The 24,455-nt window shown below is 54.9% G+C and overlaps 1 protein-coding gene across 1 annotated transcript in view; it reads left to right on the forward strand.

Annotated features, from left to right (window-relative positions):
* Positions 1-13,480: 13,480 nt before the first annotated feature.
* Positions 13,481-24,455, forward strand: part of NOS1 (nitric oxide synthase 1) — a 53,392-nt gene continuing 42,417 nt past the window's right edge. The window contains exon 1 of the mRNA XM_054173198.1: positions 13,481-14,265. Within this exon, the coding sequence (XP_054029173.1) occupies positions 13,538-14,265 (728 nt within the window). The 5' untranslated portion in view covers positions 13,481-13,537. The remainder of the gene's footprint in view (positions 14,266-24,455) is intronic.

Genomic DNA, 24,455 nt, shown 5'->3' on the forward strand with positions numbered 1-24,455 from the left:
TGAACCTGGCACTCCTGCCCGAGAGCCCTCTTGGGTTTATATAATATTATAGATCTATAATGGTGTGTTTGTGGTTGCCATGGGAATGAGCACAACTGCAAAGCCTGGAGACTGATGTTGAGCCTGGGTCTGCACTGGGCCTTGCTGGGGGCAGGTAAATTGTCAGGAGGGGAAATGGGGTGAGAAGCAGTCCCTTTGCTCTCTCCTCTGCCTGCAGCCCAGGCTCTCTTCAGGCAGCTGGGAGGAGGGCAGACCTGCCCAGCCTGTAGCAGGAGTGCAGGGCACTGGGGCATGCTGGTAGGGCTGGTGCCTTTTGCTGTGGGCACACAGAGGGCAGGGGCAGAGCTGGCAGGAGGCTGGCAGGGAAAGAGGGTGCTTTATCTGCAGCCCTCAGAGCATAACCCAGATGGGATCAGGAAGTTGGGGGGAGGGGGGAGGCGGGGGGAGAGGGGCTGCAGCTTTCCAGAGGCTCAGGAGTGGGGCTGGCAGAGCCCCTCCCTCCCGCCCTGCTCCCTCGGGGCAGGCTGAGACTGCGGAGCAGAGCTTCCCGCAACAAGTAGGGACCGGGGAGGCGGTGGGTGGGTTGTGGCTCTCGGCTCTTTAATTGGTGAGGGAGCTTGAAGGGGGGGGTGGGCGATGCTCCCTGGAAAGGGGAGGGAGGGGGGAGCAAAGCCAGGCTGGAAATGAGGTTATATAAAAGATGTATGATTTGGAGAGCCGAGTGTCTCCTATCGAGGGCTGCACCGGCTCGCTCCCCACCCATAAAAACCCTGGTTGGACGTCAAAGCGGATTCGTTTCGGTGATGCTGGGCTAAAGGGGCGCAGCGAGGACTGGTCCCCTCCCTGCCAGCCCAGCCCAGCCCGGAGCCGCCGGGAGGGATGCACTGGGCGGCACCGGGAACAGGGACGGGGACGGCTCCTCTCCGCCGCACGGTAGGTTGGGCGGAGGAAGGGCTGCCCCCAGCCCCGTACCGGGCACCGCTTCTCCGGGAAACTTTGCGGCAGGCTAGAGTCTGAGGGACCGGCGAGACCTTGCACAGTCCTTCGGGTGCCCGTCGGAAGCGTTCCCAGGGCTGGGGCTAGGGGGGACACAAACGGCAGCCGGTCCCCGGCCACACCGGGGCGGGCAGCCGGACTTTGTCTTTGGCTGCACAGCTCCGGAGGTTGGCGTAGCCGCCCGACCCCCTCCCTGGGCACCGTGGAGATGCTTTAATGGTCTGCCGAGACGCAGCTCCCACTCAGTGCCCCCTCCCGCCCCGCCACCCTCCTGGGCTGTGCTGCCTACTGGGCCACCGTAGCCGGTGTCCCTGTGCAGACCCCCCGCGACCCCCCATCCCTCTGCACCCCGCGGCTCCGCTGCAAACTTCCTCCAGCGCCTCCGTGCTCGGTTCCCCGGGACGGGGGTGGGAGGGGGGCTGGCTGTTCTCTCCCTTCCCCGCAACTCTTAGCAGTAAGTTTGGATGGGGCGAGGGGGGCTCTTTGCACGGTTCGGGGGGGGGGACACCGTGTGCCCAGGACGAGGACAGTTTGCCCGATCAAGGAAGGAAGGAGGCGGGGGGACGGGCAGGTGGATGCGGGGCGCGTTCAGCTTGGCCGGGGAAGGCAGGCGGGCACCGTGCCCGGGACAGGGGGGTGTTTGCCCCGGGAGGGAAGAGAGGGACCGGGGTCGACGGCGGTAGGGTCGGGAGAGGATGTCATCTGCCTGGGGAGGGCGAGGATGGGGGATCGGCGTTCTGGGGGCGGGGGGAGGGGAGGTTTGCCTGGGGAGGGAGCAGTTTCCCAGGCTGGGGGCAGTTTCCCGGGAGGCAGCACAGGCAGGGCGGTCCCGTTCCGGCCCCCCGCCTCCCGCCCCGGCTCCTCCGCGCCCTGCCTGCCTCTGCCGGAGCTGTCCCGGGTGCTGAACGTTACCGGAGCCGCTGTCCCCTGACCGGAGCACCTGGAGAACCCCCCCCACAGCACCACCAACAGCGCTGGGTGGGCTTGGGGCTGCAGGAGATGCCACCACCCCTCAGTGGTGGGAGGGAGGAAGGAACCACACTGCGTGATGCCTCTGCCATCCCCCCTGTCCGACGCGGTCGGGGTGTCCCCAAGGCTAGGGGGCTTTCAGGAGATGACAATGCCGCCGACGGGGCCCCCCCCCCCCCCCCCCCCAATACTGGTGTGGAGGAGATGACCTATGCCAGCTTCTGCCCCACGAGATCGACTGTCTGCGCTGTCCTGGGATGTCCCTACTCTACTTGGGAGGTTCCCCACTCTTCCCGGGGGCATTGAGGTGGAAGCAAGATCCCCATCCAGTCTGGGATGGGCAAGAGACCCCTGGATACAGGTCCAGCCCCTGAGTGCACCCTTGGGATGTCCCATTCACGGCTGGCTCCTGTCCCTCGGGGAGATCCGAGAGTCACTCTGGCTCCTGCCCTTTCACTCTTCCCACATGCCCACCCAGAACCTCGGTGCTTGTCTCTGGAAGCACCTGGGATGCAGGAGGGATGTTGGTGCAGGGATCAAGGGACATGAACCCTGCTTGCCCTGCCAGTGGTCTCACTCTCCACACGGTATGCAGTAGTTAGTAGAAAGCTTGTGGGTTTTTTTACTGGCAAAGTGGAAGAGAGGAGCTCTCTGTACCTGCACATCTGGAGCAGCTGGTGCTGGAGTGGGTGTGCATCCTTCCCCCCCCCCTTATCCAGCACCAGTCCTGCAAAGTCTTCCCCTGCCTCGGCTCCCAGAGCGCAGCTCTGACTCCACAGCCCAGGTGCAGACATTTTCTTCCAACGCTTTCAAGTTCTGGCTGTCAGGAGGAAATTCTGGCAGGCAACTTGACAATTATCTGCTGAGTCCCCGGGGAGCTGCTCCGCCTCCCGCTGTACGGGAGGGGAAGCGTCTCCTTCCTTCCCGTGGGAGCACAGCCTGGCTGGGGTGGCAGATAGGACAGATCGCAGCGGGCAGTTGCAGTGGTCGGGGGAGCCGGGGGTGGGGGGCTGACTGCTTTCAGTGTCAGCTCCTCTTCCTCTTCTGCATCCCCAAATGCTGGTGGCTCAGGGAGGGGCACACAATAGCTGTGGGGAGGCTTTGGGGGCAGGGGGCTGCTCAAACTAATGCTCACCCGGTGATTTCGACCTGCATCTCTTGGCTGGTTGTGTGTTTTCTGTTAAGGAGCTCAGGTGGGGAAGCCTTGTTTGCAAGAATTTGGGTTCACATCACCAGTTTCTTTTCCCCCTCCCTCTGTTTCTTTCTAGCTTGTGTGAGCCACAATATTTTCTTCAGGCTGCTACAAACTCCCTCCTGCACTCCCCAGCTTGAAAATGTGTGCGTGTTTGCAAACAAACTCCCGGTGCAGAGCCTCTTCCTGTGCAGACGTGGGGGCTTGGGGGTGGGGGGGGGAGCTGTCTCTCCAGTCAGACACCTGCACTGGGAGAAGTGTCACCTTCCCTCAGGAGCCAAGGAGAGTGACAAGTCCTGGTGCACTTTGAATTCTGCTGATTCCCTCTGCCTGTGCAGCAGCAGTGGCGGCGGCGAGCGAGTGCGAGAGGCCATCTTAGGCAGAGGGGTTTGGGTTGAATCCTCCCTCGCCATTCATGTGCTGTGTCTGCTGCTGGGGAGGGGCTGGTCCTCCCTCACCCTCAGGCACATTTTGGGCCTGTCAGATTTCTTTTTGTTTCCCCACCCTGCCCTGCTCTGTTGGTGTATTTTGTGTTTTCCATGTCAGTAGTGGTGTCTGTGCGAAGGCTTAGGAAATCTGCCAGATTGCCTAAATCAGTGCCTGCAAACAACTATATATAGCAACTGATAAGTCAGATGAGCTGGGCTCGCATAGATTAGCATTTACCTCTCCTGAGTGACGTGGATATTGTTTGATACTTGTTGATACCATCGATTTTCACTAAAGGAACACAAGCCCTGGCAGCGAGGGACCGGTTTGGAGAGGCAGCTTCCAAACGAAGCTAAAATGCCTTCACCTCATTCACCCTGTTCTGATTGTATCTGGGCATTAAACCAACCCCACAAACGCGATCTGAGCGTCCCCTGTGCCACCAAAAATAAACAGATTGTGTCCCAAGGAGGGCAGGAGCTGTAAGCCAGGCTCTGGAGGAAGCAGGAGGAAGGGCAGCGTGATCGTGTCCCTCCTATTTGTGCTGGGCTGCGTGTGGTACCTGACCCAGCACCCCACATTGCCACCCTGCCCAGCAGCTGGAGAGCAAGTGGAGGGATGTATGGATCTGATGCTCTGTTTCTGCTTCAGTGTCCAGGGAAGGGCAACAAAGCTGGGGAAGGGTCTGGAGAACAGGGCTGGCGAGGAGCGGTTGAGGGAACTGGGGTGGTTTGGTGTGGAGAAGAGGAGGCTGAGGAGAGACCTCATTGCTCTCTGCAACTCCCTGAAAGGAGCTTGGAGTGAGGTGGAGGTCAGTGTCTTCTCTCTAGTATCAGGATAGGATGAGAGGAAATAGCCTGGAATTGTGCCAGGGGAGGGTTAGGTTGGAGAGGAGGAAAATTTTCTTTGCTGCAAGAAAGCAGTCAGGGATTGGCAGAGGCTGCCCAGGGAGGTGGTGGAGTCCCCATCCCCGGAGGTGCTCAGGAAACCTGTGGCCATGGCACTCTGGGACATGGTTTAGTGGCCACAGTGGTGTTGGGTTGAAGGTTGAGCTCGATGATCTTAGAGGTCTTTTCCAACCAAAACACTTGCACAGTTCTGTGATTCTAAGTGCTGAGGATGTGTCTGTGGGCACGAGAAACACAGGCTCTGGGAAGCCCATATGTCCTCAGTATGTTGGTTCTATATGCAGAGCCTGGAAACCTGTGAGGACCATGTGTGTATATACAAAACTGGGAGTATTTTGCTAAGGCAGCTCCTTTCATAGCCTCTCTTTTGCATGGCAGTTCAGCAATGCCTAATGAGATCTTGCAGTACCCTTCCAGGGCTGGCTTCTCTTAATCCCATTTTGCAGAGTCTCAGGCTTATGCTTTCAGACATGCTGAAAACGTGCAGCTCTTCCTTGCCTTGATTGTCATGAAAGCTCTGTCTTTTCAGAGCAGGACTCAGCCTTCATCCCCAGCCACCATCAAAATTAACTCATCCTTGGACCTGTCAGTGATGTCTCTCAGCCAAGGGCTCCAGTCCCAGTGCAGAGCACTGAGTCATAGCCCTGCTGTGCCAGCCTGCCCCACTGCTGCCTCTCCCCATGATGCCAGCGTCAAGAAGCATGGCCCTGGGAAGCCCAAATCCTCTCTTCTGGTGTTGGGGGAAACCTCTCTGCTTTCAAGATAGGGGTTGAGCGTGATCCAAAGGCAGCATCACCAGTATGGGATTGCCCTGTGGAGGAAGGGGGAAAGGAAAAGCAGGTGAAGAGAGGGGATTCTGCCCCTCTGTTGATACCCCCCCTGCAGTGCTGGGGCTAGCTGGGTCCTCAGCACAGACAGGGACCTGTTGGAGCAGGGCCAAAGGAGGCCACAACAGTGCTGGAAGGGCTCTGGTGTGTGGCCAGGCTGAGAGGGTTGGGCTTGTTCAGCCTGGCGAAGAGAAGGCTCCAGGGAGACCTTCTGGTGGCCTTGCAGTGTGACAAAGACTGATCACAAATCTGGGGAGAGAGTTTTGAGCAGGGGCTGTTATGACAGGACAAGGGGTGATGGTTTGAAACTAAAGGAAGGAGATTCAGAGTGGAGAGAAGGGAGAAATGTTTGACACTGAGGGTGCTGAGAGCCTGTCCCAGGTTGCCCAGAGAGGTGAGAGATGTCCTTTGCCTGGGACTATTCCAGGTCATGTTGTTTGTGCCTCTGAGCAACCTGCTCTAGTTGCAGCTGTCCCTGCTGACTGCAGGGGGGTTGGACTGGATGATCTTGAAAGGTCTGCTCCATCCCAGACCAGCCTGTGCTCCTATGAAAATCTCCAGTAACTGCTGGCTGATGCCACCTCTAAGAAATGGCCTTGCTCTCACCAGCAGCACCTTTGGCAAAAATGAGGAAGCAGAAAATTCCACATTCCCCAACCCCATCCCTGCCTGAATTAGAGCCAGAGCCCTCTGTGGGACAAGGAACAGGTCCCAGGAGGTCCCTAGAGAACTTTGTTGCCGCTGCTGATGCTATGGCAACAAGTGCTAATGCAAAACTCGAGGAAAAGCTTGGACAGAAGCTCAGGGGACCAAATTATCTTTGCTTTTTGCCTTGTGCAGTCACCGAGGATGCTGCTGCAGAGAGGGCAAGAGCTCTGCTTCCACTCCACATCCCAGATTCATCGGTAGGAGTCACACCTCTGGTCCTCCCACGCCTTGCTGTGGTGAAGAGAGGTGATAGTGATGCTCAGGGGACACAGCAAACCCCCACAGCCCTTTTAGTGGTGGCTTTCACAGGGACCTGGCAGCAGAGAGGCTTGTGCCTCCAGACCGAGGGGCCCAGGCTTGTGCTGGGAGCAGCCTGCTGTTTCCCTGAGGTTTTTAAATAGTGACATGAGTCACTCCTTCTGCAGGTTGGGGACAATGTGGTTTAATGCTGTTTAGTGTCATAGAATCATAGCATTGTTAGGGTTGGAAGGGACCTCAAGGATCATCCAGTTCCAACCCCCCTGCCATGGGCAGGGACACTTCACACTAGATCAGGTTGCTCAGAGCCACATCCAGTCCTAACCAGGTTGCTTTCCCCACAGCCCTGGCTGAGGAGGAAATTTTACTGGTGTGCTGGAAGGATTTTGGGGAGTCCACAGCAAAAAAAAAAGGAGATAGAATGTGAGCTGCTGAAATGAGCTGGGAGAGTAATTCCTGAGATGACTCCGAGCTGAGAGCTCTGCCGGGGACTTTATTGATGCTGGCTGGCAGCTCCAGAGCTATTACAGCTCAAACCAACCTGCTGCTAGCTTTAGAATTCCCTTTTTTCTTCTTCCCTCAATGGAGCTACGCTTCCCTTCTTGTGCTGCAGTTGGCTTCTGAGCCCATCCATCAAGTGGCATTTGCTCATTTATTTCCTATCTACCTGTTTTGTCACTTAGGACAAAGCGGTGTTGTGCTAACAGGGCTCCCATTTGTCACGCTGGAGTCGCCGGTGTAATTCCAGTCCTCTCAGCAAAGGGATGCCTGGTGAAATTTATGGTTTACAGGTGATGGGCCAAGCCCTAATAAGAGCATCAGTTTTAGCTGGGGGTAGCAGCAGAGCCGAGGGGTTGATCTCAACTCCGCTCCAGCCGCACGTCGCGGGCTCCGGGAGAACGTCGCACGGAGCGGGGGAAGAGGAAATGGCAGGAGGGGTGCTGAAAGCTGCTAAGCCTTGAACTCCAAACTAAAGCAAGCCCTTTCTTTCTGTCATCTAAAAGAGGAAGGGATTTTTGTCAGCACAGTTGTCTTGGCAACATTAAAATGTATTGCCTTGTGGTCTGCTCGGAGAGGAGCGGTTCCGATCGGATGGGGCCGAGGGATGAGGGATTTCAGCCAGCTACAGCAGAGTCTTGGTGTGGTTCTGCCTCCTCCAGTCTTGCTGCTTCATGGTTAAGGAGTGTGCAGGATGCTGGTTGGGGTAGGATAGGATAGGACAGGACAGAAAAGGACAGGATAAGACAGGATAGGAAAAAACAGAACAGGATGGGATAGAAAAGAAGAGGATAGGGCAGGATAATGATAGAACAGGATAGAACAGGATAGGGTAGGATGAAATAGACTGGCATAGGATAGAATAGAGTAAGATAGAATAGGGTAGGACAGGACAGAATAGCACAGGGTAGGACAGGGATAGGAAAGGACAGAAAGGAACAGGGTAGGACAGGAAAGGACAGAATAGAACAGGGTAGGATAGGACAGAAAGGAACAGGGTAGGACAGGATAGGACAGAATAGAACAGGATAGGATAAGGATATGATAGAATAGGATAGGATAGAAAGGAACAGGGTAGGATAGGACAGGATAGGGATAGGACAGAATAGGATAGGGATAGGATAGAAAGGAAGAGGGTAGGGTAGTATAGGATAGAACAGGATAGGGATAGGATACAATAGACTGTCTCAGTTGGAAGGGACTTGAAATCATCATGCAGTCCAGCAGCCAGTGACTGCTTGTGCTGGCAGGAGCAGGTTTTCCTTGGCTATTTAATTCCATCCAGAGGGATGGTTGGGATGAATACCAAAGCAAGTGCCCTGATAAATGTGCAGGTCATGGGGGTAGCTTCAGCCCACGGTAGGGTTAGATAATGCTTGGACTCAATGATCTTTAAGGCCTTTTCCAACCAAAAGGATCCTGTGGTTCTGTGATATGGCCACGAGCAAACCTGTGCTGTTTTGCTTTCCAGAAATCAACCTCCTGAGCAGAGGCACTGAACCCCCTCAGGGAATGGGCAGAGTTCTTTCTCTCAGAAAGGAAGTGTTTATTTGATTAACTTATTTTACCAGTGACAGGCATGTTTTGAGTGCAAACACTCGTGCCCTGCTGACATGGGGAAAGTGAGAGGGTCTCCAGGGCTGAGGCCTCAGAATTTCAGCATCTTTTCCTGAGCTTGCTTGTTCCTGTGGCTGCTTGGAGTGGTCCAGAAGCATCCCTGGGCACTGACAGCAGGGTGCTGTACAGAGAGGTGGCAAAGTGCCTCTTACTTAATTCACTCCTGGGTATAGATCAGGTCTGCTGGGGATAAAGAATATGTTGTGGCTCAGGTGAAACAGCCAATCCCCAGCCTTGTGCCCTGGAGGTGGAGGGGGGAAAGTGGGGCCTCTTGTTTGGCTGTGAAGGAAAAGGACTTGCTCCTTCCCAGGTGGATTTTTGCAAGGATGGTGGGAGGTGGATCATCAGAGAGAGCTGGGGAGATTCACCTGCATGTTCTCAGGATTAAAAGGCTGTGTAGAAGAGAAGGGCAACAAAACTGGTGGAGGGTCTGGAGAACAAGTCTTATAAGGAGAAGGGAACGGGGGGGTCATTTAGTCTGTAGAAAAGGAGGCTAAGAGGAGACCTTCTGGCTCTCTACAGCTCCCTGAAAGGAGGTTAGAGCAAGGTGGATGTTGATCTCTTCTCCCAAACATCAAGTGATAGAGAGAGAGGCAATGGCCTCAGGTTGTGCTAGGAAAGGTTTAGGCTGGGTATTAGAAAAAATTTCTTTTCAGTAAAGAGGGCAAATGGTATCCTGGAATGCATTAAGGAAAGCATGTCCAGGAGGACTAGGGAGGGTCTCCTGCCCCTCTGCACTGCCCTGGTGAGACCACACCACTGTGTCCAGTTTTGGGGTCCCCAGTGCAAGAGAGACAGAGATCCAGGCAGGGAGAGTCCAATGGAGAGCTATGAGGATGGTGAAGGGACTCGAAAAATCTCTGGTAAAAAGAGAGGCTGAGAGACCTGGGGCTGTTCAGTCTGGAGAAGGCTGAGAGGGGACCTGATCAACATCTATAAATATATCTGAGGGGTGGGTGTCAAGATGAAGGTGCCAGACACGTTTGGTGGTGCCCAGTAACAGGACAAGGAGCACTGGGGATAAGCTGGAACCCAGGAAGTTCCACATCAGCATGAGGAGAAACTTCCTTGGTGTGAGGATGCTGAGGGGCATGGGGGCCCTGGAGCAGGCTGCCCAGAGAGGTTGTGGAGTCTCCTTCTCTGGACAGATTCCAAACCTGCCTGGATGCATTCTTGTGTGACCTGCCCTAGGTGACCCTGCTTTGGCAGGGGGCATTGGGCTGGATGATCTCCTGAGGTCTCTTCCAATCCCTAACATTCTGTGCTTCTGTGAAAGGGATTGGAACAGGCTGCCCAGGCAGGCGGTGGAGTCACCATCTCTGGAGGTGCTCAAGAAACCCGTGGCCATGGCACTTGGGGACGTGGCTTAACGACCATGGTGGTGTTAGGCTGATGATCTTGGAGGCCTTTTCCAGCCCAAAACAGTTCTCTGATCCTGTGTACACAGCCACACTGCAGCGTTGGTGGGAGCAGAAGAGGAGCTGAGCTCAGAAGGGCTGGCAGGAGCGAGCTGGCTGCCAGTGAATCACTCTAATGCTCAGCCTGCAGGTTTACAGTAAGTGTGCATATGTTGCATCCCATTGCTCCTCATCAGATTCCCTGGCTCTCCACGGGTCAGCCAAATTAAACAGGCATAAATCCATCGGCCCTGGGGTTCTCTGTGGAGCTCTATAAATCCCACCAAAACTAATTAAACAGGACAATGGTGCCCATTTAAAGCTGGCATGTAGAACTGTAAGCCATGACCACAGCCAAGGACTCAAAGTGATTTGAGAGGGTGAGGGCAAGACAAGTGCCTGCACTCAAGGGTAGGTGTTGGGCACATCTCGGCTCTCCACAGCTTGCAGCTCCTGGCTGGGTGAGTGTAGAGATTGTGCTAAGCTCCTAAGATTGATTTATCTTCTGCTTTGCTTTCTAAATCAAATCATCCAATTAACAGATGTGCTGGAGTTTGTTGCTTGAATTGTTATCTGGTGGCTCTAAAAGCTTTTTGTTATTGCTCCTCGTAAGGCTTGTCTGCTAGGCAAGTGCCTTGGTGGCTGCTGCCCTAGGGGAAGCTGTTCTGCTGAGCTCCCCCACGCTGATTAGAGCCTCCAAACAAGCCATATCATCGTGGGTCAGTGCTGAGATCAGAGCTAATGCTTGTCTGGGCTGCTCCAGGTTTGCAGCTCTGCAGGGCTTGGCCATAGAATCAGAGAACTGTTTTGGTTGGAAAAGACCTTGAAGATTCAAATTGAGTCCAAGCATCAACCCAATGCCACCATGGCCACTAAACTATGTCTCAGTATGCCATGGCCATATGTTTCTTGAACACCTCCAGGGATGGGGACTCCACCACCAACTTGGGCAGCCTCTTCCAATCCCTGACCACTCTTGCAGCAAAGAACTTTTCCCTTGTCTCCAACCTAACCCTCCCCTGGCACGAATTCAGGCCATTTCCTCTCCTCCTATCACCTGATACTGAGCAACCCCCACCTCACTGCAACCTCCTTTTGGGGAGCTGCAGAGACAGAAGCCATGGTGCTCTTCTGTAGCTTGGGTTGCTTTTCTGCTTTGGAAAAGGGAGGGAGACTGAGGCAGGGAATGGGACAGCACTCTCCATGGCTGCAGTGGTCATGTCCCAGCTGCCTTTCAGGGGTGAAATAAGCTTTTGTACCTCAGTAGCACTCACCCCAGTGAAACTCTGTTCACAGCCACGCTGTTCTCACTGGCTTGTGGAGTCAGCTGTGACACCTCCAGTAGCTTTAAATGTATGGCCTGGCAAATGTACTCCTGCTCTTGGGTTCATAAATCAGACTCTCAATGATGCTCATAGAGGGAAGTGAACTCTGCAGAGCTGAGCAGAGCTCAGCCACCCACGCTGCCACCGGCCAGCATCTCCCCTTCGCTTCACACGGGGCTGGATGCTCCAGGTTCCATCTGACAGATGTTCCCCCTGGGAACAGACCTGCAGATGTCCTGGGACATGGTGGAAGCTGGGTGTGGGGGAAGCCCTGACCCACACCTGGTGTCTGTGGAAGGCTTCCCTGTGCTGCCAGGTGCATCTTCTGCTGTCTTCTCTCACCCTGTACTTCTCCCTCTGCCTCCAGTCTTCACTCTGAGTCACTGGGAAATGGTTGGCCTTGATGATCTTCAGGTTATTTTCCAACCTAAAGGTTTCTGGAAGTCTGGGAAAATGCCTCTCCAACTGCCCCTTTCCTGATCCCCACTGACCTGCTCAGTTGGCATTTAACCCTCTGCTTGCTGCCTCTGCTCTGCAGGGCTGAGTGATGGCAGGAGAGGAGCCACAGGGGTTAAATCCAGCCACAAGGGCTGTCAGTCTCTCATTGCTTTATTCTTTACTCATCTGTAAAATGCCAGTCTGGGGCCGGCAGCCTTCATCACAAGAGGATGAAAATGCATCAGCAAGCTCATGCCAGGGCTGGTGTCACTGCCCTGCTGCTCAGATCTCTGTTTCCCCCCTCCCAGTGCCATAGGGAGCTGCTGGCAGAACGGTGTTTGGTGCTCGGCGTCTGAAGGCGCAAACCCTGCCCCAAATGCGCTGCCTCTGGGAGCCAGGAGAGCGTTTTCCTTGGCACATCAGTGCCTCCAAGCCCACAGATCTGGTGCCCTCTGTTCTCTCCCCACAATTCAGATTTCAAGGAAGAAAAGAAGGCATCTGCATCTCAGCTCCCTGCTAAATGTCAGGGCACAGCCCCAGAGGGAAACGTTCCCCAGAGCATCTAAGAAATGAGGGAGGGGAACGCTGAGAGGGTTTGGGAGCTGAAGTTACCAAACACAAGCGTAGGCATGGAGAGCCAGGGTCCCATCAGGAGTCAATGAGACGTGGCTCCCCAAGCCATGAGAGGGCTGTAGAAAGCCAGGCCCAGCTTCGGGAGCTTCCCCCGAGAGCTGGCTAAACTCATTGCATGTTCTCCTCTAGATGGTTTTCCGTCAGCTAAAGCAGTTTGTTTGGGAACTGTTCCCAAGTGGATGGCAGGGCTGGGCACGGGGGAGTGTTTGCTTTGCCTCCTGCAGCCCTCTGCCAGGCTCGAAATACGGGGAGAGGAGGAGCTGAGCCAGGCTGAGGCTGTGATCCCTGGAGCCAGGCTTAAAAGTGCTTCCCGCTGGAGGGCCTTTGAGTAGCTCAGGGTAAGGGGAGCTGAACCTTCTCTTCTCCTATCTCGTTTTGCTTGTGGCTGCTGCATCGGAACGGTCTCGGTGTGGCAGCACCTGTGGCAAGGGTTTCATCCGGGGCAGGGACATCCGTCCTGTGCCTGGTCACCCCGATCCATCTCGACCCTCAGGTTGTGGGATACTCTGGGAAATGCACGGGGACAGGATCCTCAGCCGGCAGCAGTCGCCGCTGAGCTCTATGAGGTTCTACTCTTATCCAGCCCCGCAGGATTTGTGCTTGCACCCCACGGGCCAAGCGGGGGGGATCCGAGCGAGGCTGCCCAGAAGCCCCCTCCCAGGGCTCCCTCGCTCCCCCTAGCGCGTTCCCGGCCCCCGCTGAACAGATGGTGCCGGTTTTTGCAGGGGGGGAGCTGGAGAACACAAAGCCCAGAGCGATGGGAGGCTGCAGCCTGGCTCCCAAACGCAGCCCGAGGGGTGACATCTGTGGGGACAAGGTGTGGGTGGCGTGCCGAGCCCCGTGCCGCGCCGCCACTTACGCTGCCCTGCCTCACTTTGCTTCCTCCTTTGGTGGTTTTGTTTGTTTGTTCTTTTTCTTTTTCTCTTTTTCTCCCTAGATAAAGAAGCTGGGGGACCGTTTGCAGGGATGCCGGTGAAGCCAGCGGGCTGCCTCCCCACCTCTGCCCAGCGCAGGAGCAGAGCCTGACTGGAAGCTGGCATGGTGCCCCTGCTCAGCTCCGTGATGCCCAGCCCTGCCTGCCCTGCCCCTGGCCTTGCCTTCCAGCGGTGATACAGCCTCCTTCCCCGGGCTGCGTGTCGGAGAGAGGTGGCAGTGAGCATGCTGCAGGAAGCCAGCCTGCAGCCCAAGCCCGGAGCAGCTTTGCAGTGAGGTCAATTGTTCAAAGCCAGAGTTGTCCCTTCCTCGTCCCGGCGCGGAGGAGCGTCTCAGAGAGCGAATCTGCGCTCAGAGAGTGTCGAGGTCCTGGTCTGCAGGCTGTAAGAGGTGGGGGGGGGGGGCTGCCATGGAAGAGAATGTGTTCAGTGTGCAGCAGATCCAGCCCAACGTCATCTCGGTGAGGCTCTTCAAGCGCAAGGTGGGCGGCCTCGGCTTCCTGGTGAAGGAGCGTGTCAGCAAGCCGCCCGTCATCATCTCAGACCTGATCCGGGGAGGGGCTGCGGAGCAGAGTGGCCTCATCCAGGCTGGGGACATCATTTTAGCCGTCAATGGCAGGCCCCTGGTGGACATGAGCTATGAGGCCGCGCTGGAGATACTGAGAAGCATCGCCTCCGAGACGTACGTGGTCCTCATCCTGCGGGGCCCCGAGGGCTTCACCACTCACCTGGAGACCACTTTCACGGGGGACGGGACCCCCAGAACCATCCGTGTCACCAGACCCCTCTGCCCGGCTCCCAAGGCCGTGGACTTGTCCAACCCAAGCCCGCAGGGCAAAGAGCAGCCGGCGGCGGCGGCCGACCGCACCATGGGCTCGCTGTGGGCAAGAGAGATCAGGAGGGAGGTGGAGCCCATGGTGCACATCAACGGTGTCGTTACTGGCAGCAAAGGGCAGGACGCTGGGAAGGGCAAGGAGGGTGCCAGTGGTCGCCCTTGCCTCAACGGTGGTGTGGAAGACAATGAACTGCTCAAAGAAATCGAGCCCGTCCTGGATCTCCTGAAGAGCAGCAGTAAGGACAGCGATGGAGATGCACCCTCCAAGGTAGAGACAAGAGATATAGAAGTCCAGGTGGACTGGTAGGTCCCTAAATACATTTAATTTATTCTTTTTAACTTCTGGTGACGTGTGCTGGGCTTGGCTGCCCAGAGAGGCTGCTTCAGGTGCTGGGGAGCAGCTCTGCAGACACAGCTGCCTTCTGCCCTGGTGGGATGGGGATGGAAGGAGGGGATGCAAAGAAGAAGGGGAAGCAGGTGGTGAGGGCAAGAGGGAAGTAATGAGAACTTGGGAGGAGGTGGTGGAAGGAAGGGAGGAAGGTGGAAGTGTGGGGAACTGGGGGAGACAAAGTAAAGTCTTGTGGAAAGCTGAGCTGTGTGGTGGGGTGGATCACAGGCTGGGATTGCTTCTCTCCCATGTTCTTCATCTCATTTCTTTGACATTTAACCCAAATCCCGTGCCTTAGTTTCCCTACCTGCCAGATAAGGCTCATGGTGTTGTCTGTCCTTGCTCTGCTGCTTGAAACATGCTATTGATTAACTGCTGGAGAGGGAGAAGGAAGGGCAGGGCAGCAGAGGATGGAGAAAGAGGTTTTAGAATGTTTTGTGGGTTTGGATTTTGAGGTTGACTTGGGGAGGGGAGAGGGAAGCCCCAGTTCAGCTCCAGGTGAAGCCCAGGGGACTGTTGTGCAAGGGCAGTGGGACCTGCCTTGGGTGCTCCTGTTTTCTACACCTAGGGAGTAAGGGGGGGGAGATGTTTCCTGTGTGGAGCTCATGCATGGCCATGCTGTGTTGAAAGGCATCAGAGGAGCTGCCTGTGTGTCCCCTCTGCTCTTTCTAGACCAAGCTAATCATTTCAATATGTGTATGCATGTGTAACAAAGGTGGGGACATGTGGATGCTTGTCCCATGGCCTCTTGAGGAGGGTGAAGTCCCATCATGTGGGAGGAAGCAGAGAAGTGACTCTTTACAAGGGCTTGTGGTGACAGGATGAGGGGCAATGAGGAGGGCAGATTGAGACTGGAGATTAGGAAGGAATTCTTTCCAGTGAGGCTGGTGAGACACTGGAACAGTTTGCCCAGGCAGGTTGTGGATGCTCCCTCCTTGGCAGTGCTTAAGGCCAGGCTGGATGAAGCTGGATCCACTTGGTCTAATGGGAGGTATCCCTGCCTATGGCAAGGGGGTTGGAAGACCTTTGAGGTCCCTTCCAACCCAAACAATTCTGTGAACCTATGAATCCCTTGCTGCCTGCTCCTGCCAGGGGCTGTGTGCATATCTCACCATGTAGACCATCACTCTGACACCAAAGCAGCTCCCTCCAGCCCTCCCTGCTTTCCAAAAATTGTTGTTGGTTGCCATTTATTTACTTATTGTGGTCCCAGCTCACTCATCTCCTGGCTATTTATCAGCAATGATGGGTTGCCTTTTCCTGGTACCTCTCCCCAGGCCCTCAAGCACCTTTTAGCAGCACTGAGTGCCGCAGCAGGTTGTGGCTCCCTCCGCGATCGACCGCTCTAAAAGCTGCGGGGGAGCTTTTTTGGGGTGAGGTTTGCTGAAGCTGATTCAGTGGCAGAGGGATTTGTAATTCCAGCTCCCATTGCTACCTTAACAAGGTGGGGGGAGTGGGGAAGAGAGAGGGGAGGGAATGTAGTCCTGTTATTGATCAGAAACAACAAGAGAGGAAAAGTAGAGCTGTGGAAAGGCAGAGTGTGTGTGGAAATGTAGTCCTGTTATTTATCAGAAACAAGAGAGGAAAGGTAGAGCTGTGGAAAGGTAGAGTGTGTGTGTGTGTGTGTAAATGTAGTCCTGTTATTTAACAGAAACAAGAGAGGAAAGGTAGAGCTGTGGAGGAGTGTTGCTCCTGAGGTGGGTGCAGAGCCCGGGCTGAGCTCCTAATCGCTCCCAGCACAGCCCCACACCCACGCCCTGTGTTTTCCATCTCCTGTTTGTTTTGTTTTCGTGTTGTTGTTGCTGCTCTCCCAAATGCTGCATCTTTTCCGTGGAGGACACGGCTCCCCAAAGCCCATTAGGATGATCACCCTGAGGCAGAGAGAAAATAACCTGCTCAGCTTGGTGCTGGCAGCAAGTGGCGGAGGGCTGGGGGAGAGCGGTGGGGCAGGGTGCTCGCTCTGGGGGCATCCCTCCTCATCCTGCCCCCACAGCTCATCACATTTGGCTGCTTTCAGAAAACCCTCGAGCCCAGCACTGTCCCAGGAAGGTTGAGGGCCACCTGCCCAGGCTGCATCTCTAGTACCAATCCATCCCTGTGTTTAAGCATCCAAAGAACTGAGACCTTGAAGAGGTCCAGCAAAATGTGATTTAAAATCCCCTTTGTCCCTCTGTTTGCACCAAGGCTGCTGTGGTGGAGCTGAGGGGGGGTCACAGTCTGGTGAACCTCAGAGGACACAACCCCAAGCAGTGATACAAGGCTCAGCCACATCATTAAAACCTTGTTCCCTACTGTCCCCAGCCTACCAGCCACAGGGTCTCCAAGGAAATTCTTCTCCAGCTGGGGGGGCTGGATGAAAAATGCTTTTTTATGTCCTTTTTTTCCTTTTCTTTGAGAGTGCCTTCTACTCAGAGAAATTAAACTGAAACACTTTAAATTCACTTAACTGAAGGACCTCAAGCCAGCAAAAACATTAAGCAAGAGGGTACTTCACCAGAACTCCACTCACTTTCGTTTTCAATACCCTTAAAACAAATTAATCTGTGATCTCTGTGTCTTGGGACTGAAAATCCACTTCTCAGTCAAAATTTAATCTTCAGCCTGCTTGATGAAAAGCTGCAGCTTTGCTCTAGCTGTTGGACCCTGTCTAGACAAGGAGACCTGAGAAGAGGGGAAGGAGATAAACTGCAGAGAGAGCTTGTGGAGAGCTGCTGGGCAGGGTAAAGGGCACTCCTCAGCTGCCTCTCCTCCCGCTCCTGTGATGGGCTGGAGATGATTCATCTCCTTGGCTTGGTCTCAGACAGAGCCAGGGCATTGCAAAGGTCTTCTACAATGAAGGCTTTCTTGGTCCACAGGAGAAGTGCAGACAGGTCAGGGAGTGGTGGGGAGTGGAGAGCTGGGGAGGCTGTTGGTCAATGCCAAAGAAATGCCCCCAAAATGAAGCCAGGATTTATCAAGTGGTTGCAGGTCTTGTGCTGTAGGCTGTGACTTCTCCAGGCTGGAGGGAAGCAAGCAGAGCTGGTGTTACCTGGCACAGGAACAGAGCTCTACCTTGACACCCCATGGAGGCAACACCTCGCTCAGCGTTGAGCTCGGCACCTACAGCCTGGACCACTTCACCAGCTGGAGATGTTGGGTTTGGGCTCAATTCTGTTCTTTCTCCATCTTTGCCTGGTGCTGACCTTGACAGAGCTTTGTCAAAGCCAGGCCAGCTCACAGAGCTGTGAGAGCTCTCCCAGGGCTGAAAGGGATGGTTGGAGTTTGAGGTTATTCTCCAGCAGCCAAACGCCTCTTGTTCAAGGTGGGCTTTGCCAAAAGTGATTCAAGTTGCACCTGATGCTTTGGGCTCCCAGCCCACATCTCTAATGATATTTCTGGGGAAAATTGGAAGCTGTAAAGTTGTGCATTGGGGGGGGGGGGGGGGGAATTTTCCATCCCCTGAACCCATGGCCTGCACTCCCTGGGGAAATGATCTCTGCAGTGCCCTGGCTTTGGCTCCCTGCTGATTTCCGGTTGTACAGTGCTCCGTGCCCCTGGTGCATGCCCATGTGGTGGGCTGTGACCACTCAAAGAGCTGTGATGTCCAGGTGGAGACCAGTGACAAGAGGAGCTCCTCAGGGGTCTGTTCTGGGACCAGTGCATCTTTGTCAGTGGCACAGTCACTGGCATTGAGTGCACCCTCAGCAGGTTTGCTGATGGCACCAAGCTGTGTGGTGTGCTCCACTTGCCTGAGGGTAGGGATAGCATCCAGAAGGATCCTGACAGGCTTGAGAAGTGTGCCAGTGCAAACTGCATGAGGTTCAACAAGTCACAGTGTAAGGTCCTGCATCTGGGTAGGGCCAAGCCCAGGCACAAATCCAGGTTGGGTGCAGAGTGGGTTAAGAGCAGCCCTGAGGAAGCCTTAAGGGTCTTGATTGAGGAGAAGCTCCTCATGAGCCAGCAGTGCCCTCATGCAGCCCAGAAGGCAGCAGTGTGCTGGGCTGCAGCAAGAGGAGTGTGGGCAGCAGGGCAGGAGAGGGGATTTTGCCCTTGACTCTGTCTCTGAGACCCCACCTCAAATACTGCCCCCAGTTCTGATGTCCCCATCATGAGAAGGACACAGAGCTGTTGGAGTGAGTCCAGAGGAGCCCACAAAGATGATCCAAGGGCTGGAGCAATGTCTGCTCCTTGGCTCAAGCCATCTGTGGTGAAGTCAATCATGAAACAGAGCATGGGAGTGGGGCACAAGGTATGATGAGAGCTGGCATTTCTGCCACGAGGCTCTCCGTGGGCTAGGAAACAGAAATAGAGTTTGATTCGCTCCCTGCCAGCTAACCTGGCTCTGCTTTTGCCCCTGAGCTCTAGGGAGATTGCCATGTCCCATCTCCCAGCCCTCTCCCTCCCTCCCTCCCTTCTCCGAGGTGCCACTACGTATTTTCCTTCTCGGGTCTGTTCCATAACAGGAGCAGCATGATGGAAACGTGGCAGTTCCAGTCCAAACAGCAGCACCAGCAACCCTGAGAAGGGTGTTGAGAGCAGGAATTCTGTTGAGGAAGGGTTTCAAGGTTTCAGGCTCAATCCTGCCTTGGAACAAACCCCATAATTTCGCAGTTCTTGAAGGGGAGAAAAAATTCTCTTCCTCCCACCTCCTTTTGCCGCCGCCAAAATCTCCTTTGTGTTGCTCAAAACATTTCATTTGCATTTCTGATGTCTTCATTATTCTCTACTTGGACAAGAAACTTTAAAACCCTCTGAAATGAAAAGGTTCCCTGAACCCATCATCTTGTTGCCAGCAGGCACACGGGCAAGTAGGAAGCTCTGGCAGTGAGTAACCCTCCTCTTCTCTCTCAGCCAATTCTTCTTCCTTTGACTACATCAGACTAACCCAGAGAGATATTTTGTGCCCACAAACAGCACATGCCACCCAAATATCTTCTCCCCCCTCCATGGAACCCTCTTGGGCTGGTCTCCAAAGCCCCTTCGCCCACCTGTGCGACGGCTCCGTGTCCGTGGGCCCTGCAGGCAACCCGCGACCCACGCAGGAGCCTGTGCTCTCCTCGTGGTCCTGAACCACATTTGGCCTCCAGAGAAGGTGCTGAGGCTGGGATCCTCCAGGTGGTCTTTAAACATGGCTGGGAAGGGGTGAGTGTGGTGGTTCCAGGGTGTGTGGGATGCTGTCTGCAGCTTGCATGGGACCTTAGGATCACTTGGGTCTGTTGCCAGGGGCTTATCTGTCAGTGCCTATCAAACAGCATTTTCAGACCTCATATTTCATGGGCATCTCTCCAGAGCTGCTCCATGCAGCTTGCTTGGTTCATTATCCCCTAGTCCCAGCACTGGGCACAGCCTTCTGACCTTCTGAGGGTGCAAGACCTTCTTCAAGCCATGCTGCATGCTTGTTGGTGAGGCTTTGATCCCTCAGTGCAGTTCCAGTTCCCCTGTTTCATTTAGTGGCTTCTTGCTCTGGCAGCTCTGCAGTTGCCTGCTCCAGGCATGCTGGCCTTGCTGCCTCTCCAGAGAGCTCATCTCTGGATGGACTGGACTGCATCAAAACAGGCATGGCCAGCAGATCAAGGGAGGGGATTCTGCCCCTCTGCTCTGCTCTCAGCAGTCCTCAAAGTCCCCAACACAAGAAGGATGTGGACCAGAGGAGGGCCACAAAGAAGATCAGAGGGCTGGAGCACCTCTGCTGTGAGGACAGGCTGAGACAGTTGAGGCTGTTCAGCCTGGAGAAGAGAAGGCTCCAGGGAGACTTCAGAGCAGCCTTCCAGTACTTTAAAGGGGGCTACAGCAGAGCTGGGGAGGGACTTTTGACAAGGGCTGGGAGTGACAGGTCAAGGAACAATGGATTGAAGCTTGAGGAGGGCAGATTGAGACTGGAGAGTAGGAAGAAATTCTTTCCAGTGAGGGTGGGGAGACACTGGAACAGGTTGCCCAGGGAGGCTTGGGACACCTCATCCCTGGAGGTGCTCAAGGCCAGGCTGGATGAGGCCTTGAGCAACCTGGGCTGGTGGAAGATGTCCCTGCCCATGGCAGGGAGCTTGGAGCTGGATGATCTTTGAGGGCCCTTCCAACTCAAGCTGTTCTGTAAACCCATGAAATGTGGACACCAGCACACTTCTTGGTCCACCCATCTTGGCCTCTGGGGACTGCAGCAGCCTGTGGTAGCTCTCATCTCTGTTTGAGAGGTCCTTCTGCCAGGCACATTCAAAGCAGGGAAGTGACAAACTTTCCCTTTCCTCATACTGATTTTTTTTTCCCCCCCTTCTTTTCTTTCATCTTGCTTTTTTGGACAAGCTTTGGAGAAATTTCTCAAAGGGCTGTCTCAGCAACTTCCCTTCTGCTTCATCACTCCAAGCACTGCCACATCATCAGATTAGTCAAAAGAAAACAGTGGTGCCTCTCATTTCTCCAAGCAGCCAGATGCTCTTCCCGAGGTGAGGCAGAATCTGAAGCTCTGCCTTTGCACCAGTGGGGGAGGGCAGGATTCCTCTTGCTTTTTTTAAGTGACAGCTTTGGCTTGCAGAATAAAGCATGAGGTCCCTTCCCAAAACCCTGCTCTGCATCTGAGAGCTGAGGGTGGTTAATAAACGTGGCGGCAGGACCAGGTCAGAGAGGGATCTCTGGATGGTGGATCTGGCTTGGGAGAGTTCAGCCAAGCAAGTGCCTCTGAAGACAGAGCCCAGGGTTGCTCCCAGTGCCTCCAAGACACAAAATGGTGATTCAAAAAATCCTCTTCAATGCCCTAAAGTGCCCAGGCTGGGTCTGGCAGTGAGTCAGGAGGACTTGTTCATAGAATGGTTTAGGCTGGGAGGGACCATGAAGATCATCTCGTCCCAAATGCCCTGCCATGGGCTGGGACACCTCCCACTAGACCAGGCTGCTCAAGGTCTCACCTAACCTGGCCTTGAACACCTCCAGGCAAGGGCTACCCACGACCTCCCAGGGCAACCTGTTCCAGTGTCTCACCAAAGGCATCTCTAAAGGCATCTTGCTGTGGGCTGATGCTCCAGCTCCCTCTCCCTGGCATACCTGCAGAAGGGGCTGCTCCCACAGCAGCTACTGGAACTTGCTTGCCTCAAGACACCCCTTAAGGGAAATTCACCTTCCCCCATCACCCACTGGGAACGCCTGGGACCGGCTCTGGGTGTGGGTAAACAGATTCTGGGAGCATTACCTGGATGCTGAGCTCGGGCACGGTGGTTTGGCCATCCTGCCAGACTCCTTGAGTGTGTGAGTGGCATCCTCCTGGGAACCTGGCAGGTCACCCCAAGTCTCTGCTGGGGGCTGGGGGAAGCCAAGTCAAGAGAGGAAAATCACTGGCCCCGAAGGCCCTGTCCCTGCCTGAGATCACAAACAAGGAGCTTTCAAGAAGCAGGCAGGAAATGTTTGTAAAATGAAGCAACTGATTTTTGTTCATTTTCTTTTCACCCCCTCCCCTTCTGGGGTGAGGCTGTGGCTGCTCTGAAAGGGCTTTTCTCTCCCTGTTGCTCTCCAAAAGACAGAGCCGGATACTTCTGGGCAGCCTCATCCGGGCGAGGTCTGCACTGGCTCAGAGCAGGACAGGCACCCACAGCCCTGCCAGGGGGCACAGGGCAGGGATACAGCCCTGAGACTGCTCTAAAGGCTCTGTGGCAGCTATGATTGACTAAGGGTGAGGGCAACACCACACAGCTATCAGTCCCTCAAGGAGAGCAACAGGCAGCCTGGTGGTGCCCCAGCTGCTAACGTGCAGAGGGATGTGGAGCATTGCATAGCATCAGAGAGTCACAGAACCAAAGAGTCAGGGACCCCAGTGGTGCTCCCAGTGCCTTAAAGACACAAAGTGGTGACTGGAAAAATCCTGCTCAATGCTGAGAGTGCCCAGGTTGGGTCTGAGAGTGAGTCAGGAGGACCTGTTCATAGGATTCACAGAATGGTTTAGGTTGGAAGGGATGTTGAAGATCCTCTAGTTCCAAGCTCCCTGCCCTGGGCAGGGACATCTTCCACCAGCCCAGGTTGCTCAAGGTCTCATCCAGCCTGGCTTTCAACACTTCCAGGGATGAGGTTCCCACAACCTCCCTGGGCAACCTGTTCCAGTGTCTCCCCACCCTCACTGGAAAGGATTTCTTCCTACTCTCCAGTCTCAATCTGCCCTCCTCAAGCTTCAATCCATTGCCCCTCATCCTGTCACTACAAGCCCTTGCCAGAAGGCCCTCTACAGTGGTCTTGTAGCCCCCTTCAGGTACTGGAAGGCTGCTCTAAGTTCTCTCTGGAGCCTTCTCTTCTCCAGGCTGAACTGCCCCAACTCTCTCAGCCTTGTCCCCATAGGGGAGGTTCTCCAGCCCTCTTCATGGCCTCCTCTGGACCTGCTCCAGCAGTTCCAGGTCCTTCTTGTGCTGGGGACACCAGGACTGAATGCAATGCTCTGGATGGCTCTCACAAGAGTTGATGGATTCCTCTCTGAGGTTCCTTCATGCTGCCGATGCCTGTTTAGTTGGGCTTGCAAACACCTTACTGTGTCCAGTTCTGGGCCTCTCAGTTTAAGAAGGACATTGAGACACTTGAACATGTCCAGAGAAGGGCAACAAAGCTGGGCAGGGGTCTGGAGCACAGCCCTGTGAGGAGAGCCTGAGGGAGCTGGGGTTGTTTAGCCTGGAGCAGAGGAGGTTCAGGGGAGACCTTCTTGCTGTCTACAACTACCTGAAGGGAGGTTGTAGCCAGGTGGGGGTTGGTCTCTTCTCCCAGGCAAGCAGCACCAGAACAGGAGGACACAGTTTCAAGCTGTGCCAAGGGAGGTTTAGGCTGGAGGTGAGGAGAAAGTTCTTCCCAGCAAGAGAGATTGGCCATTGGAATGTGCTGCCCAGGGAGGTGGTGGAGTCTCCATCCCTGCAGGTGCTCAAAAGAGGCTTGGATGTGGCACTTGGAGCCATGGTTTAGTTGTCAGGTGGTGCTGGGTGACAGGTTGGACTTGATGATCTCTGAGGTCTTTTCCAACCTTATTGATTCTGTGATGAAACCCCAGGTGGTGCCAGGTGCCTGAAGTGTATGGCCAGTGTCATTTCAGAGGTGCCTGTGGCATGTCTGGCACTCTGAGCTCTGCTTGCCCAAGCCTCTCCTGTCTGTGTGCTGACACAGTCTGTGTCCCTGGCACAGCACCATGGTCCCCTGGAAGGCAGGGTCTCTCTGCTACATCCCAGGCACCGTTAAGCCAAGGGATTTCTTCCCTTTCCCTGTGGATTTAGTCCTTGTGCCTTGATTTTAGGCCAGGTGATGAGCCCCAGCACCTTGGGGCTCAGCATCTACAAGAGGTGGCTTGTGTCTGCTCATCATTTTGTGTACTCAGTGGCTCTGTCTTGACTTGCCTCCACTCTCTCTGGTGTGCTGGGGCTCAGGGAAAGATAGCAGGGGATGAGTGTTCCCCAGGAGGCTTAAATAGCTGCCCATGGCTTACAGTGAGCCAGACCTGCTGAATTTACATCTTCCTAATCCTCTGCCTCATTGCTGGGAATTCTGTAGCTGGAGGTTGGCTGAGACTTTGCACTTCCCCTTTGGATGGGCTGATGGAGGGCAGAGTGGGTGCTGTATGGGTCGTGATCATCCCCAGCTCCAGGACCTGTGTGGTTCCTGCAGTGCCACCACCATGTAGGAGAGAGCTGGGACCTATTGTCTTGGGCTGTGGCTGTGCAGGGGGTGGGGATTCTGCTTTGTCTGTTTGAAACCCTTTGCAAGAGCCAAGTCACAGAAGTTTTCTTTTCCTGGGATGGGTGCCACACAGAGAACCCTGTGAAAACTGCTCCCCTGGCACCTACCTGCACCTCCTTGCTTGCACCAAACCAGCCACTTTCATCCTGAAGCAACGTTTGGAAGGTGTCCAGGAGCTTAGTGTAATCTTTTGGCAGTGGAATTTTACTCTGGAAAGGCAGAAAAGTCATGGAAAACTGAGAGCACAGGGAGATTATCTCTGAGGCAAATACTTTCCTTGAGCTGTGCCTACAGATAGGAGCTGGGGGGCAAGGAGGGTTATGAGACTGAGCTTAGCTGTATGTTCCTGTCTTCCCATGATGGTGCCAGGAGCAACATGTTGGTGTGCATTATGTCCTGAGTCCAAGTGTCCTGGTTTGGTCAGTGCCCAAAGCCTGCTGGT

Source organism: Dryobates pubescens, chromosome 25, assembly GCF_014839835.1.
Source record: "Dryobates pubescens isolate bDryPub1 chromosome 25, bDryPub1.pri, whole genome shotgun sequence".
Taxonomy (NCBI): domain Eukaryota; kingdom Metazoa; phylum Chordata; class Aves; order Piciformes; family Picidae; genus Dryobates; species Dryobates pubescens.